The sequence below is a fragment of the Mytilus trossulus genome, chromosome 8 (genome assembly GCF_036588685.1).
Source record: "Mytilus trossulus isolate FHL-02 chromosome 8, PNRI_Mtr1.1.1.hap1, whole genome shotgun sequence".
NCBI lineage: Eukaryota > Metazoa > Mollusca > Bivalvia > Mytilida > Mytilidae > Mytilus > Mytilus trossulus.
In genome coordinates, this window is record NC_086380.1 from 46798470 (window position 1) to 46817118 (window position 18649).

The 18649-nt window shown below is 32.3% G+C and overlaps 1 protein-coding gene across 1 annotated transcript in view; it reads left to right on the forward strand.

The window, feature by feature from the left end:
• Positions 1–215: 215 nt before the first annotated feature.
• Positions 216–18649, forward strand: part of LOC134681042 (uncharacterized) — a 32072-nt gene continuing 13638 nt past the window's right edge. The window contains exons 1-6 of the mRNA XM_063540426.1: positions 216–323; positions 1951–2278; positions 6465–6644; positions 9633–9925; positions 15014–15046; positions 17824–17892. Of these exons, the coding sequence (XP_063396496.1) occupies positions 313–323; positions 1951–2278; positions 6465–6644; positions 9633–9925; positions 15014–15046; positions 17824–17892 (914 nt within the window). The 5' untranslated portion in view covers positions 216–312. The remainder of the gene's footprint in view (positions 324–1950; positions 2279–6464; positions 6645–9632; positions 9926–15013; positions 15047–17823; positions 17893–18649) is intronic.

Below are 18649 nucleotides of genomic sequence, written 5' to 3' on the forward strand. Positions count from 1 at the left end.
TTTAACATAGAAATAAACATAGATAAATATTTTTGAACTAAGAGTAGTAAGACATATTTCCAGATCAAATATAAGTGTTAAAAACTGCTTTAAAAATCACATAGATTCAATTCTTTAGGTAGCGATTGAACGCTTACTTAGTTACTTTTGTTTTCTTATTATCGTCTATGTATTTAGATGTTCCGTTTCAATGAATTAGAACCATTGAAAATTATCGCAGTGTGAAGGAAACTATTCAAAGTTGAAATTGAATTCAATATTTTTTGTAAATAACTAGTAAATTGTCAATAACAATATTGCGATAATCAGAATATGGCAAACGAGTAAGTATATTTTAAACAAACCTGTTTTTAAACGATATGTGTCTGCTAATAAAATATTGACATAATTATAAGAAAGGAAAGATGACAAATAATAATTAACGATGTAAGATGTATAGGATTAAATACAAATAAAAGAACGTATTTTAGATGATAACCCACGTCAGAACCTATAATCTTTATTTCAAGACCATCATGTATTGAATGTATTTGTGTAGTTGATACGGAATATGGTATCTTCCGATGATTTTGTTATAAAAAAAACGAAAGTTCTTAGACATAAACCCTCACCTTTCTGATTTGACACTGATGACGTTTTGTAAAGTTTGGGTAGCAGCTGCAAGATCTTGAATTCCGAATGAGTTTGGAAATATATTTTTCTAATTTTTGTCCTATTTTCCTGCTCGGTGTGAGAAAAGTATTTCTCCTTACTAGTGAAAAATCTGTTCTCGGCAAATGATTGGTTGAAATTTAATTGTGACGTTAAATTTTCTTCTTTTCTTATGAATTTTCTTATTGTGACGTCATAAAAAAGGCGACCATGCCTGATGGTGCCACATTAAAAGTACACAACTTTCCTCAAATCTTTGAAAAGGGCGTATAAAATTCATAAGAGAAACAGATTCCACCACTGTAACTCGTGTATTACGATATTTCTCCGCTCTCAACAGTTAAATTTTAATTATTTTAAAAGATCAGCAAGCCTCGCGGTTTAAATATTTAAATTTAACTGTCTCGAGTGGAGAAACTCGTAATACACTTGTTGCAGTTGTGGAATCTATATATCCCATATGCAGATGAAGTTTAATAGTATATTACTTCTAGTGTTTGGCAAATTAAAAAATTTTGTTCCGTTTTGTCTATAGATTCTGGTACTGTTATGACCACATATGACTAATACGAGGTATTAGAGCCATTACTCAATTAAAATGTTTCGTGCTGTTTCACATAAACCAGACTGACTAGTTGGAATCAAACCTTTCAACGATAAATATTCAATAAAGTATAAATAACATGTATTTCAATTATTTTGCTTATACTCTGAAATAGTGAGTGTGATATTTCAGTCAGTCAATTGTTTTAACATGATAATCTCCAGATTTTAATAAGCCGTAACCCTGGCTTTTTTCCGTTCATTTTCCACAAAATCAAGTTTCTATTGAAAAATTCAAAATATTTGTCACATACTTTACGGTGACATCAAAATTTTAATTTGAGTAGAAATATTATCTAAACCACAACATAAAGGAAATCTCATTTTCTGACATTTTGGGAATAGTAAATGCATCTTTTAAAAGTGTATGCATAAATCGCTTTACTTTATAGAACAGTAAACGAATCATCAAAATTACTACCAAGAGTATGACCAAAATGGCAATACTGTACTGGTTCGCAGTTTTTTTGTTTTTTTATGTTGTGAAAGCTGATTCTAAGTGACGTTTTAATAGTCAATTGCATGGGTTTATGGTAGAGAATGGTTTTATTTTTCGTGAGATATCCTTTCATTTGATATCACGAATAACTATGAAATTATAATTAATCAACCAAAAAGTATAAGATCTTCTATGATAGTATTGACATATTTTTAATTTGTTAAATGATCAGAAAAATACACGAATGTTTTTTACAGAAACATTAGACATATTGATATTGGTGAAGGCTTGGAATTAGAACTACCAAAACGTTTGTTGACTGAGGATGTTCAAAACTTTCGCGTGTTTAAATGGGATGCAAGAAAGATAGTTCGAGAAGGTAGAGTATTTCATCCAGCAGAAAATGACTATCTGGTCAGTTCAATTTACGATATCAGCAACCAGGCATTTCGCTTTCCAGATGGCGAGGAGGAAAAAATATGGGTAAAGGTTAAACTTGATGAAGGGAAGGCAGAAGAAAATAGAGTATACAAAGCTGTTGTGATAGCAGATAAACAACCAACTTATAAGAAAGCATGGCTTAAGGTTAGTAAAGAATACTACCAAACACCACTAGGTTTCAGGGGAATATATAGAAAACTGATATGTATATAGTTATATTATAATGTACATTAATATTAGTCCAAAACAATCCCAAAGAAGTCAAAGACTATCACACAATTTTTGTCATCCCAGCTGAATGAACCTAATAGACAACACTAAATAAAGGCAACAGTAGTATAATGCTGTTCAAAAGTCATAAATCGATTGAGATAAAACAATATAAAAAAAGAAGATGTGGTATGATTGCCAATGAGACTACTCTTTACAAGAGACTAAAATAACACAGCAATTAACAACTTTGGGTTGAACGAAAAACAAATATGATACACATAAACAAACGACAACCACTGAATTACATGCTATAAATCCGGGTTACAAACTAAAACCGAGGAAAACACTTATAAGAGGAAAAACAACGAAATAACCGAAACACTAATGTGCAACCAAATACCAACAATGTAACACACATAGAAACGAACTTTAAGATAACAATTGTCATTTTCCAGACTTGGTACGGAAAATTTTAAGATAATATGGTGGATTGAACCTGGTTTTGTGGCTAGCCAAACCTCGCGCTTTTATGGCAATGTTAAATATAACACTAAAATGACACCATTATATGACAGGACTATAGTACAAATAAATGCAAGAACACTGAGGACAACGAAATAAGCAATACAATAATACATTTCGACATACTGATAGTTATCTAAGTTACCAGGCTTAAAAAAGAGGGACGAAAGATACTAAAGGGATAGTCAAACTCATAAATCTAAAACAAACTGACAACGCCATGGCTAAAAATGAAAAAGACAAACAGAAAAACAATAGTGCACATGACACAACATAGAAAACTATAATTTAATACGTCAGACGCGCGTTCCATCTAAATAAGACTTATCAGTGGGGCTCAGATCAAAACAGTCAGAAAGCAAAAACAAGTATAAAGTTGATGACCCGACATTAAAATTGTGCCAAATATAGCTAAGGTTATCTATAAGAAAAATCATTAGAATTTAGAACAATTCATACTTTTTCAAACGGCAAATTTAAAAAAAAAAAAAAAGAATGATCATACTCATATCAATACCGAAGTGCTGACTAACCACAGAATAAAAAATGCACGCAAAACAACATACTAGTAAGACAGCACATAAAATCAGATAAAAAGACTGAAGATTGATTAATATGAACATGTATGAAAACTCCGGAAATTCAAATGGTTGCAATAATCCTAATACTCACGCAGTATTTAAAAGTATCAGATTGACAAATAATTTATTTTGAAAATGTCAGATGACTAGTTTAAAACAAGTTGGCGAGATCCACTTATTAACAAAAATAAAACATATTTTCGATTACTACTAACTTAGTCTGAATTCGATCTCGACTAAGTAGTTACTAACCCAAACGTTTTGCTTGTACTTGGCACGGATAATCAAGAAGCGATTAAAATCTGTAAAATGTAAAAAAGTCCTTTTTCTAAACTTGTTTGTTTTTGTTATTAATAGAATTTGATAATGTGGGAAATAGTTTATGGCATTTGTTTACTTTTGTACAATTTGTTAGGCTTGTGACTATGAAAAGGTTGACATGTGACTTAAAATTCATTTTGTTCCGAATGCACCTGTACATCTTTAAAGAAAGCAGACGATTCTTTTGGCCAAAATCTCGACACACTTGAAAAATCTTAAAACGCGTGCATTTTCTAGTTTTGTCCTCCTACTGTGTGAATGGTGGGAAGTTTTCACTCTGCTGTCTGCTTGTATATACATTGAAGGTGTGCATGTGTGCATGTGTTCAGGGTTTTGATTTTTTATTGATATTTCATCTTTTGGGAGAGTTGAACTTTGTATATTTTTAGTATGTACTTGCTTAAGAGGTGAATAATGTTTCTCGATAACTCCTCCTACAGTTTAAATGTTAGGAAGATTTTAGTTTTCTGGCTGTTTTTACATATATTGAAAGTGTGCGTGTGGTCAGTATTTAATTTTTATGAATAGCTTCTCTTTTGGGAGTAGTTGAACTTTGTGATTTTTGGAGTATTTTCTTGCATAGGGTTTCCGAATAACTCTTCATACAGTATACAAAAGATCTATATGTGCTCTTATGCCCACCTTTGTGTATTTCAAAATAACAATTTGCATCTGTACGGGGCATCATTTGTGGTACACAGACACATTAATATCACAAAGAAAGTCATACATTGACTTTGATATAATACGGTTACGTCAAAGTGTTTTGCGGAGGCGTTACCTTGTTTAATCTTTCTATCAATACTGATAATTTAAAAAAATCTCTGGATAGCCTTGGGTCTTTACTTCGCTTCATAATCGGCAATACTGACGCGGAGAAGAGGTTGTGCTAGGTGCCTGTTGTGTTTTGTTTCGTGAATAACATTCCGTTTTACAATAGTCATAAATCGAGTAAGCGAAAGCGAATCCGGGTCACAAACCGAAATCAAGGGAAATACATCAACTATAAAAGTAATAAAAACAGCTTAGCAAAGTTTACCCTCATAATCTAGTTTTTCTGAATAAAACTTTTCCAAATTCTGGGTTTATTTCCACCAGTTAGTTTAACAACTTTCTTGTTAATTTGTCTCCCTCTGCTATTTGGCGGGGAAATGCTTGAATTCAAACTTACGAGATTGTTTGATCGATTGTTAAACTAGCAAAAATTAAAAGAACCTTTTTTTTCTTCAAAACAGGGCTTATCTTTTAACTTGATGCCTTCAATTAACAGCTACCTTCCTACACAGTTCAGCAAGGTGTACACACTAACATATTAGTCTAAATAGTCTAAAACAACCAACCATCCTTCACGTATTCCTCTCATCTACTAAGTATATGAATGCATAGAACGCCGATATAATCTATCAATAAAGATCTATTATACACACACTCGATTTAAATTAAAATCATGACCGGAAGTTCAAACTGAAATTCAGCAGGGAAAAAAGCAAGTCAACACCCAGCCACACATTCACAATAAATGTGAATGTTAATGTGCTTTGTGTATATGACTTGGCTCTTTACTCAAATATCCCGTCATTGTGTTATTGTGCTTTAATAAATTATTGTAATCTTGTCATTCATTTTCACTGATGTGCTTTGTCTATATGCCTTTTTTTATTTCTGTGTGCCATATTCATTAAGTTTTAAAGTGATTATGATTATTCCACAAACGTTGACTGTGGTACCCCACTTTTTTTTTACATTTTTACCTTTTATATCTGTATTTTTTTATTATAAATATTAATAGATACCAGGATTTGTATTTTCGCAAGTCGCACGTTTTGTCTACAAAAGACTTATCAGTGTCGCTCAAATCCAAAAAAGTTGAAAAGGCTGTTAAGGGCATTGAGGACCAAAAGTACTAAAAGTTTTGTCAAATACATATAAGGTCATTTATTCCTGAGGTAGGAAAGGCTTAGTATTTCAAAAATGCAGAATTTTGTAGACAGGTAATTTATAAATATGACCATATCAATGATAATGCATGTCAGCACAGAAGTACTGACTACTGGGCTGGTGAGACCCGCGGGGAATTAAAACTTCACCAGCAATGGCATCCACCCAGTGGTTGTATAAAAAAACTCATGATAGATACCAGGATTAAATTTTGTATTTACGCCAGACTCGCGTTTCGTCTACAAAAGACTCATCAGTGACGCTCGAATCCAAAAAAGTTAAAAAGGACAAATAAAATACAAAGTTGAAGAGCATTGAGGACTAAAACACATTAAGGTTTTGCTAAATACATCGTTGTCAATATAATGGAATTTTATGTGACTGTCATATATATAAGTGAGAGGTTTGTCCAGCTATTAAGCCAGTTTCAATCGACCATTTTTTACATAAGAAAATGCCTGTACCAAGTCAGGAATATGACAGTTGTTATCCATTCGTTTGATATGTTTGAAATTTTGATTTTGCCATATGATTCATTACTTTTCGTTTTGAATTTTCCTTTGCGATCGGTGTTTTTGTGGTTTTACAGGTCACGTGTAAGTTGTGATATGTTGTAATGCTGTTCTTTTTCGTAAATATGTAGTGTATAAATGATAGAAATGAAACTGTATGATTAATGAAATAGATTGCATGTCATAAATGATGTTATCACTCTCCTTTGCATACATGTATTACATATATGTCGTCTTTCACAGCTTGGATATGTGTGCTTCAGCGCAACCGCCATCGACACGTGCTGTATCCTATCTTATCCACAAAAAACAGAGTTTACTTGCGGTCCGACCGGCGGAATCTACACAGCTAGTAATGACTATAGAATACAGATGTTTGTACCGGAAATGGCGCTTACTCATGAGGAATTTATGATGGTTGAGGTATTTTTAAGAATAACCAAAAAAAAAGGGTTTTAACTCGAATAGCCTTGTATAGACACAACAAAAAAACATTGTTTTCATTAGTTTTCGTGTATATGTCTTTTGATAAGTGAAGACATTTCAATTGATATTTTATAGTGTGTCTTTCTGTGTTGTGATATAAAATTATTGTTTCAGGTAAGGGTGAAGGTTGTTACCTTTTAAAACGTTTAAACCTTTTGGATTATAGCTCTGCATCTTTTATATAAGCTTTGGATTTCAAATATTTTGGCCACGAGCATCACTGAAGAGACATGTATTGTCGAAATGCGCATCTGATACAAAAACATTGGTACCGTTAATTTTATTAAACCCGCTTCATTTGTTTCCATCTGTCCTGATGTTCAGCGGTTGTCGTTTGTTGATGTTGTACATACGTGTTTCTCGTTTCTCGTTTTTATTTTTATTTAGAGTAGACGGTTAGTTTTCCTGTTTGAATGGTTTAACACTAGTCTTTTTTTTAGTCCTTTATATCTTGCAGTTTGGTTTCAGCCAAAGCTCCGTGTTTAAAGTCCGTACATTGACCTATTATTGTTTAATTTTACAAATTGTGGCTTGAATTGAGAATTTATATAAAATATGAGAAACGTCAACAAACGACAACTACTAAACATCAGATTCCTGACATCGGCAGGTGCAAACAATTACAGCTGAAGCATACTTTTCAAAATGGATTTTCTTTTCAGTATTTTTCTGAGGGGGGGGGGGGACAGGGGGTACCCTTCTCCCTTCTCACGCCCTCTTCTCCTTTCTCCTACCCCCATTCTCCTTTCTCCCATTAGAATAAAACATCTCTTTTTGAGATATTTTTTCTTGAAATATTAGATCATTTTTTAAAAGGAGAGATATTTTATTTTTTTCTCCTTTCTCCCAGCCTTTCTCTCCTTTCTCCTATCCCTTTCTCCTTTCTCCAACCCCCTTTCTCCTTTCTCCTACCCCTTTTCTCCCTGTCTCCCCCTCTTTTCTGATCGATGGACCTATTTTTTTACAATTAACATTCTGACAGTCTGAGCTGAATTTATTGTGACATGTTAAATTTATAAACCTTCATAGATTGTTATGAAACTTTGAAAGAAGCTTATCTACAAGACCAAGAAAAGGTAACATTCTTTTTTTCAATTCCTTAATCTTTAAGTCAACATTAAACTTTTGTATCGACAACGGCAATCGGCGAGACAAAGGGTTCCCTGGAACCCCTCATAATTATTTGTTTGTAATACCGACTTTATAAGCAAGAATATAAAACGATCTTGTTGGGGCGAGCTCATATTCGAACTAATGATCTTGTATAAAAATAATTTGTGTTTTTTTATTTGAAAAATATAAAATAAATGAATAAGGAAGTAAAACTTCAATTCATTTCCTCTTCAAACAAGTTGTGATAGTTGTTCGGTTGTACACTTTCCTTTCATGATCTCTTATCTTAAAATATTTACTAGTGAATATTTGTTTAGATTATAAACAGAACTTGATACAAATATGAATAAAATATAAAAAATGACGTCACTAATTAGTGCAGCATCGTCGTGTGTTAATGTCCATCCGCGTCAATATTTATCATTGATAAACACACGACTTCATTCATACAACCTAACAACAATCTTCAATTTTGAATATTTTCGCGTTTATCTTAATGCAAAATATTTTTGATTTTTCTAAATCGGTATGAAGAGGACTTGGTACCAAAACAAACTCCGAAACATTGGTGACATCTTCTTTGTAGAGAAAGGGAAGTATGACCCGAAAGATAACGTTACGTTGTATTGAGTTTGGACTAGGTACATATAGATTTTTTTATACCGACTTCATTTGTTCAAATATCAGCTCGCAAGCGATGGTTTTTGATACTTCTAGGATGAAATCAGTATCATCAACAAATAAAATATCATTATTCTTTTTATCTGCAATTTTCCTGATTAACTGATAGAATTTTGTTTAGATAAAAATATGAAGTAAAATAAATTAGTAATTTAAACTTCATTTACGCGTACAAAACGTTGGGAAAGTTGTATGGATTAATTCGCATGCATTTCATTGATACATTGACGCGCATGTATGTACGCGACTTGCTGCCGTCATTCATAATATCAGTAATTTGTCTTCACCAATTTTTTTTATCTTTGAGAATATGAAATAAATGAATAAACGAGTAAAACTACTTTTACGAGTACAAAACGTTGTAATAATTGTAGAAACGATGTTTTCAGCCATTTGTACACTTTTCTTTAAAGGTCTTTGACATTTCAGCCTTCTAGTGAATATTTTGTAAGATTATGAACAGGTCTTGATACTCGAAAATATTACTCAATGACATCACGTATCAGTGCAGATATGTCTCAAGTTCATGTCTAGCCGAGTTGATTTATCATTTAAATGCACGCGACTTTATTCATACAATGGCCCAATTTGTATATTTTCCAAAGTACTGCATACGATTTTTCTATGTCATGACCTGGTACATAAAGAAGAGGGTGGTAAAGGGGATATCGGGAAAAACGAAGCACGAGAAATAAAATATAGCTTTTGTTTCCTTTTCCTGTTCTTTATATAATTGGTTGAAATGCACTAGAAATTAACAGAAATGGTGAGCCAGCTCAGTAATTTGAGAAAAAAATCTATTTCGAGATATCTCGAAATACCAGACACTCATAAGGCAGCAACCATTTCATTTTCGGGGGGGGGGGGGGGGGGGGGGGGTATGGATTTTTTTTCCCGGACAAACTTTTTTTTTCCCTTCGTCTATTTTTTTGGCGAGTCGAAAACAATTTTTTTCTTTCAATTTTATCATAACATATAGTGGCAGCTGAGGGTGAGACAAACAATTTTTTTTTCTCAGTGTTAAAAACAATTTTTTTTTGTCCAAAAACTGGAAAAATCCAACAGCTATGAGTTTATGTTGCTATGGTATATGATCTAAATTGTCAAGTATATACTATTTTTAACCTGCAGACAAAAGACCCAAATACAGAATATCTGACATACAAACTGGCTGAGAAACCAGCAATTCAGCCAATAAGCAACATGACACCGTCTCTTGCCGTCGATAGATTCAATCCAAAAAATATTTTGAAACCATTTAAAATAAGACTTCCAAAACCAAACTCAGCTGGTAGAAATGGTGATAAGATGGTTGTTTTATGGTGGTTAGATGACGAGCCTCATGTCTTCGATCCAGAAAAAGGAGACATTATTGTGGAGGATAATGAAGACAATGTCATGATTACAGTCAACAAATTTAAAATGTAAGTGTTTGGTGGTTAATCTTAGAATTCTTTCAATTTCTTTTGTAGCTTCATGTGTTCAGCAAAATGTTGTAAGTTCTAATATTTATCATCTGTTTGATAAAAAAAAAAACCTGCAGAGACATACAATGAATGTTGTTTTCCTTTTGATAACTTTTTAAAACATGACTATAAGTACTGCTATTTCGGGCACTGGTTTGAGTGTTTAAAAGGGAATACAGGTCTATGTTGTGGAGCTCAATGATCCTACATTAGTCGTGCATACAACTTATGTTCAACTGCTTCCGCTGGATTGTTTTCGAATTTTGATACAATTTTCAAAAGACGCTCCCAATTTTGTGTAATTAACTCATACAGTTTTCAACCCATTTCATTGACCCTTCACGGGAAGGTTTCAAACATACTGAAATTGTGCACCTAAGCCGGACCATGATATGATATGTGATCATATGTGTTTGAGATTGTTACATGAGTTTCTGTGGATCTACATTATTAGTTTCTGCAGTATACATGGTATATGAAAATAAAAGATTTTAGGTAATCGAAATAAATACATTTTTTATTAATTTTTATATAAGAGGAAGATGCCAAATATTTATAATTGTTTTATTATGCACAGAATGCGTGACCCGTATTTGGGGATTTCCCTATAACCGGTTATTTTTAGACATGTAAACAAGGTACCATGTTCTTACAACAGACTCGTCATCGAAACATGGGAAACATAGTTATTTTCTCATTTTTTTCTATTTTGATTTGATTGTAGTATATACAGTTTTCATCATTTAGAAAATAATCATACTAAAGATATCTTTAGTACTTTCAACGAAAACGATCTCAGTCGGGAGTTTTTATAGGTAACATGTGTCAGAAAGTGATTTTCAAACCTCTCAAATATCCACTTGGTGTTTGTTAATACATCGCAATTTTACTGCAACTAAACAGATTGAAATGAAAACATTTTGTCAAAGATTTGTCAGCTGTTACGAACAGAACAAATTGCTATACTGTCTGAAGCTTTCTGGTTTTGAGTTGTAGTATGAAGCAGTTTTTTAGTCTGTCGTATACCAAATGAAAAGATATTGAGTAAATGTACATTAGACAGTCAATATCAATATATGTTAAAACCCAAATATGGAACATTTTTACTGTTGTCCTTCATCTTCAAGTCACCATGAGGCATTCAAATGATAAATATTTCTTATAACTGGTAGTAAGTTCAAGTTAACCCTTCGCATTGGTTTCAGCAAAAATTATGGTTAGATATAATGATCTATAATGCAAAGCTACATTCCTATTGTTATGACTGTTTGTGGATACTTTTATATTTCACCAAAAGCAAATAAAAATGAAAACATTATGTCCAGGATTTCTCAACTTTACTGAGATGAATAATTTGATATTTGCTTTAAGATTTCTATATGTTTTGTCAAACGAAGTTGGGGTCAAGGGATTTAGTGTTTCATCTGTCTATCATAAAGTTAAAGTCCATCTATCTAGTTTAAACATATTTATTTATAGTGGATTTGGAAACAAGTTATTGCAACTTATATTAATCCCTTTCCATTTTTCGGGTGCAAAAGAAGCCTTTTATCGGAATTAGCCTTTTCTTTTTCGAAATCTGCAAGGTTGTCTTTTACGTGCAAGGGATGTTACTCTCTCTTAACACGGGTCAGCCATTCATCGTCCTCTTCCGACGGACTATCATCGTTTTTCAATACCACACTCGCAAATGGTGTCAAGGGAGTGCCGGAACGTGGATCGAGCCAGGAACTTTTTGAGCTCCGATGCACTAACCACTAAACCACGACACCACGACTCCCCATGTGTTTGAGTTATAGTTATAGTTCATGAGATTTTGTTCATAGATTGGTCTTAAATACTAGTAACCAAGGGGTTCTAATAAAAATGAGGTTATATTGACCTATATTTCACATATGAGTGACTGATTAATGTTTGCGTCCATATCTGAGATACAACTCGTGGAAAAATAATTTTTGTCAGCAGAATCGAGGGTCCTAAAAAAATATGTCATCTTGACATAAAACAATGAGGAAAGGAGTTGAAAGGCTGCGTTGAGGAATACAAATATGTTGTCAGTAGATTTAACTTTGATAGTCAAGAGTTTCAAAATCAAGTCTTGAAAATGAATTAGATGATATTCCATTTCATCAACTGTAATTGAAAGATACAAAATGTATTCTGTTTCATTAACTGCACAATTAAGTTATATCTTCTAGCATTATCATAAATAATTGGATTGGAATAGTTATGTCAATTGAGGATTAAAGTCAAGTCAATATAAATCGATATAGGAAGATGTGGTGTGAAGATTGTTTATATAATACTTTTTTTACACCAAAATCTTCCATATTTCCCCAAATTTTGTTGTGTGCACCAATTATCTCTTTTGTAAAATTTGTTAGAGGAATTTTTGCCAAAACTTAGGTACTTTTTAGTATTTAGCTATTACCTCACAGAAAGGAAAAAACACAGTAACAATTTTGTTTACTGCATTTTCATTCTTGCTAATTTTAAAAAACACGTAAGGAATTTTGCACAAAAAACAAATAGTTCACCACATAGAGATGTTTAAGGCTGTTGTAATCTTATAGTTCGTGTCTGTGTGTGTTGCATTGTCGTTTGTTTTGTTGCACTTCAGAGCTTCTGTTGTTTCGTTCTTTTCCTCTTATAGCATGTATAAGCCTCGGTTTAAATTTGTAACCCGAATTGTTTTCCCTGAAACGGTTTATGACTTTCGATCAGCGATATTTCCCATTTTATACATTTATACATAGCGCATACTGGTCATTATACAAAAAGAACATGCCTAACAATGTTATTTGGTGTTATTAAGGATGTATTCTTCTGACATTTCAGCCTCGTTGAAATCTCGTTCTGAAATTATTTGCAAAATATGTAATAGAAGTGGAAAATATCAATGAATTTTTAGAATATTATATAATCAAACATAACTCTGTGAAAAAAATATATATTTACAATAAATAGTTTTTGAGTGATTCAGTTTTCAAATTTTACGACCAATCAAGCCAGTCTTTTTAGCCAAAATTTTGAGAATATGGGTGAGGGGGGCAAAAATAATTTTACATGAATCATGTACATCCAATATCATTTTTGTCTTTTCAAATTTATTAGATATGTATTTTTTCAATCATTTATAACAAACAAGTTGAAACAATATGCATTCTGTTTTTAAAATTTGAGAAAAATCACAAATTTACAACAACAAAAAAATCAAAATAATTATTATGATAAACTTTCTTATATTAGAACCAACCTATAGTTTTTTTTATGTTAAATTTATTCAGATTGGTCCATATCATCTTCATTGATTGAAAGTATGAACAAAAGTTTAATTGTTTAAATGTTATTTTTCTCACGATAATAGCCCAAAAATAGCTAAAAATTGATGAAAAATGGGAAAATTATCTAAATTGGATATTTTCAGGGCCGTAGCACAATAAAGTAGTGCCTGGTGATTTTTACTCCACCAATTATTTCTTAACAGTTATATAAACCCAAAAAATCAGGTAAAGAAAAAAAGTTTGATATGAATGTTTTGTGATACACTATATACAGTTTACAGTATGAAATGTTATACAAACATCCTTAATGTTTTCCTAAACCCTTGGATATAGCCAGAATGAACTGTTATTTTTTACTATTAATCCTTTCAGACCTGAAATATGACTATTATTCATATCGTTTGTTATTACGATTTATCTTCTTTTTTTTTTATTGCATTCATACAAAACATTTTTTTTTTTAAAGATTTGAGAGGTAATAAAAAACCAAACGACAAATTGGTAGGGTAAGAGTTATCTTTCGCAATATTTTACATCTACAAGTTTGAATTATGAAATATATTGATTGTAGAAACATGCACCAGAAACAACATATAAAATAGGGGAATAGAGGGAGCACTTAATTAGTAACTAAATCTTAAAATACACATTTAAATCATTTGTATTACTGTCAATGGTGAGACCACTTTCATAAAATAACACCATTGACCAGTAACACCACTGAATATATTATGACAATTAATCCGCATTTTTTGTGTTTCTTCATGTGTTACAAGCGAAACATCATATTATTTATGAAAAACAATACGTATTTAACAATGTTTTAACAATATCGTGTATTACATGTACAAAGTTTTCACAAACTGATGTATGCTTGTTACACCAATGACACTATCAAGTAACACTATTGACATTTTTAGTTATTGATGTTATGTTATATAATTTGAGATTTTTTTAGCATAAGAATTATTTTTCTTTCTTTTTCTTTTTCTTTTGCTCGGTAATCTTTGTTTTGTGTTCAGTACTTAATAAGTACTGAAATATTATTATTAATAAAAGAAAAATTTAACAGTTGAAATTTGTTGTCAATGGTGATACTTTTGTCAGTGTTATTGGAGTTAAAGGTTGCATACGAAGGATAGGCGTTATCTAATCATTCAGTCTTCAACAATTTACGTATATTCAGTTTAAGGGTATTTTTTAATATAAAAAACGGCAATAATTAGGACAGCTAACTTGTATACAACAATCTTATTCTATTCTGAAATTTATGTTTAAACACAATGCATAGCTACATGAATAATGTTTAAAAGTAGTAATTTAAACCATAACAACAAATTGAAACAGTTGTTTGATATTTAACAATAATATCTAGATCTTAAATGCATGTTTTAAATTGGGAACCCCATTGACACAATTCTATCAAAGGACGACCTAATTTTAAAATTGAAGGAACTCTTCATTTTTCCCATTGCATATTTCTGAATATAGTCTACCATACTTTAGAATAGAAGCACACATTAAAATGTTTCAAACAATGACATCATTTTTCCAAATATTCCTTCATCAAAATTTACATGTTTTTTTTATAATTGTTTAAAAAAAAAAACTGCATCTGTACAACCTGATGTATTGATGTCATTATTTGCTTCCTTATTTATTCATTGCTTACGAGTAAAAACATTGTTATTGTCTTTTAATTTAGTTGAATGACTTGTGTTTATGTAATTTTGAGACATTAAACCCTGACTTTCTATTGCAGGAAGCAATCAACAATGAAACCAGAACATGCAGGGTAAGTAAAAGGATCACTGGATTATTAAAACCAGAACATGCAGGGTAAGTAAAAGGGTCACTGGAATATTAAAACCAGAACATGCAGGGTAAGTAAAAGGATCACTGGAATATTAAAACCAGAACATGCAGGGTAAGTTAAAGGATCACTGGAATATTAAAACCAGAACATGCAGGGTAAGTAAAAGGATCACTGGAATATTAAAACCAGAACATGCAGGGTAAGTTAAAGGATCACTGGAATATTAAAACCAGAACATGCAGGGTAAGTATAAGGATCACTGGAATATTAAAACCAGAATATGCAGGGTAAGTAAAAGGATCACTGGAATATTAAAACCAGAACATGCAGAGTAAGTAAAAGGATCACTGGAATATTAAAGCCAGAACATGCAAGGTAAGTAAAAGGATCACTGGAATAGTAAAACCAGAACATGCAGGGTAAGTAAAAGGATCACTGGAATAGTAAAACCAGAACATGCAGGGTAAGTAAAAGGATCACTGGAATATTTAAACCAGAACATGCAGGGTAAGTAAAAGGATCACTGGAATATTTAAACCAGAACATGCAGGGTAAGTAAAAGGATCGCTGGAATATTAAAACCAGAACACGCAGGGTAAGTAAAAGAATCACTGGAATATTAAAACCAGAACATGCAGGGTAAGTAAAAGGATCACTGGAATATTAAAACCAGAACATGCAGGGTAAGTAAAAGGATCACTGGAATATTAAAACCAGAACATGCAGGGTAAGTAAAAGGATCACTGGAATATTAAAATCAGAACATGCAGGGTAAGTAAAAGGATCACTAGAATTTTAAAGCCAGAACATGCAGGGTAAGTAAAAGGATCACTGGAATATTAAAACCAGAACATGCAGGGTAAGTAAAAGGATCACTGGAATATTAAAACCAGAACATGCAGGGTAAGTTAAAGGATCACTGGAATATTAAAACCAGAACATGCAGGGTAAGTAAAAGGATCACTGGAATATTAAAACCAGTACATGCAGGGTAAGTAAAAGGATCCCTGGAATATTAAAACCAGAACATGCAGGGAAAAGGATCACTGGAATATTAAAACCAGAACATGCAGGGTAAGTAAAAGGATCACTGGAATATTAAAACCAGATCATGCAGGGTAAGTAAAAGGATCACTGGAATATTAAAACCAGAACATGCAGGGTAAGTTAAAGGATCACTGGAATATTAAAGCCAGAACATGCAGGGTAAGTAAAGGGTCACTGGAATATTAAAACCAGAACATGCAGGGTAAGTTAAGGGATCACTGGAATATTAAAACCAGAACATGCAGGGAAAGTAAAAGGATCACTGGAATATTAAAACCAGAACATGCAGGGTAGGTAGAAGGATCACTGGAATTTTAAAAGGAAATAAAGGTAATAGATATTTTATTACAATAGTTTATGATAAGCAGTAGCAGTTAAGTAATTGTTATAAGCACTGAAAGATTAGTTGTAGAACACTTACTAGAGGCCGATGAAACGATATTTTTTGTGTGGTTTTTTTGTAGTTTAGGTAATAAATACATAGTAGGCACCTTCAAATGTTCAGATGTTCTAAGCCTTTAGCTGTGATGTGTTTATGATATGTTTATTTACTATATGACTATCTTTTGAGCGTATGGACTTGAATGTAGATGAATTCAAAATGTCATTCTTAAGAACGTTTGTGTAGTATTTACGGCATACCACCACTACATTGTTGGCTGCTTTGTTGGCCGGTACAAACACAAACCGCTTTGAAAGTTCGTGAAGTTTATTTCTTATTAAAGAAGTCTATCAAGTGACGACGAAACAAGACCATACAAGACTTGAAAATTCATGTAGTGTCGATATCTTGTAAACGGCCCTTTTCAGAGCCATCTTTATTTTACAAAATGATTAATTGATGTACATACGCGAAATGTCAAAAGACACAAAATAGTTTTATAACGTAAGTGTTTTGGCAATCTGTTACAATATTTTACTTTTAATAGTAATATGTTCGTTCGGTATAATAGAACAATTATGGTCCGCTGAGGAGGTGAATATCCAAAATGGTCAACCCTAGAAAGGGTTATTCCACGATGGCTTTATAAATAAATCAAATACAATTGTTTAGATGTATAACTCTGTCGTTCAAGTTTTAGTATTAGCATTTCTGAATTTTGTCTTTCATATTCTGTTTCGGTTATCGTGCGACGTTTCATTTGCAATTCATCTACGGAAAATTTAAGTAACGTTTGTAATCTAGTAACACAGATCTGCGTTAATTCTACACTAGACTAACCAGTGGGGCTCGAACCAAAGCAGTTGGAATGCCAAATCAAACACGAAATTGAAAAGCATTGAAGTCCAAAACTTTGTGCGTAAAACTGCTGCATTGGGTTAGAAAAATCTCAGTGCTGTCAAGAATTTAACATATATAGACAGCAGTGTAGAGAAAATTCTCGTATATAACGGGAAATTGATTTAAAATAAACAAATTTTATAAGTAAAACTGATTTATAAAAACATATGTTTCAGTCCATGCAGTCTTGCAATTATGACTAATGTTTTATGTGTAGAAAAGTGAAATAAGGCTGTTCTCTTGTAATAGTTAGAAGATGCCTGTGAGAAATTCACCGTCAAAAACTTATGTATACGTCACATTCGTATACGATTTTCTCGATATTTACTTTTAAATTTGTCAAATGTACAGTCTAGAAAACCAATTTTACAATTTTATGCTAGGTCATTCTTTTAGTTAAAAAGTGATTTTAATTTTATCTTCATAGTTTAGACTTTGTTACTGGTACAACACCAAGAAAAACAATCCCGGTATCTAAAGAAAGCGCTGACAAAAGGTAAGTAAGTGATAATACAGTACTATGTGTCCTATTGATTGTTTAATGTCTCGTTTCTTATTCAAACTAAATCATTTCAAACATATCTGTAAAAATTGGTCGGGTTGTTGGCTCTTTGAAATATTCCCATCTTCCAGGTTATTAAACTGGGAAACATTAGATATGTAAATACACATCGTGCAGGTGGAACTTTGGCTGCTGTGATATGTTTCTGAGATTTGAATCTCGACACTCAATTGAAGACTGAAATTTCTGATATTAAAAAAACTCTTTGTTCGATTTAAACACTGAGATCGAAAACAAGTCAGCTAAATATTCCTAGACTCGCTGCTGTTAGTAAAGGGAATGAAATAGACGAAACGCGCGTCTAGCGTAATAAATCCCCCCGAGGCGATCACAAGCCCATTAACAAGTGCTGACATGAAATAGATTACCTTAGCTGTATTTGGCCTTTTTAACATTTTTTTGGATTCGAGCGTCACTGATGAGTCATTTGTAGACGAAACCCGCGTCTGGCGTATACTAAATTTAGTCCTGGTATCTATGATGAGTTTATTTACAACCGCTTGGTCTATGCCACTGCTGGTGGAGATTTATTTCCTCGAGGGTATCACAAGCCCAGTAGTCAGCACTGTTTGTGCTGACATGAATTGTCATTGATATTGTTAAATTATAAATTTACTGTTTACAATTTTTTTATTTTTTTGAAATACTTAGGCTTTTCTACCTCAGGCATAGATAACCTTAGCTGTATTTG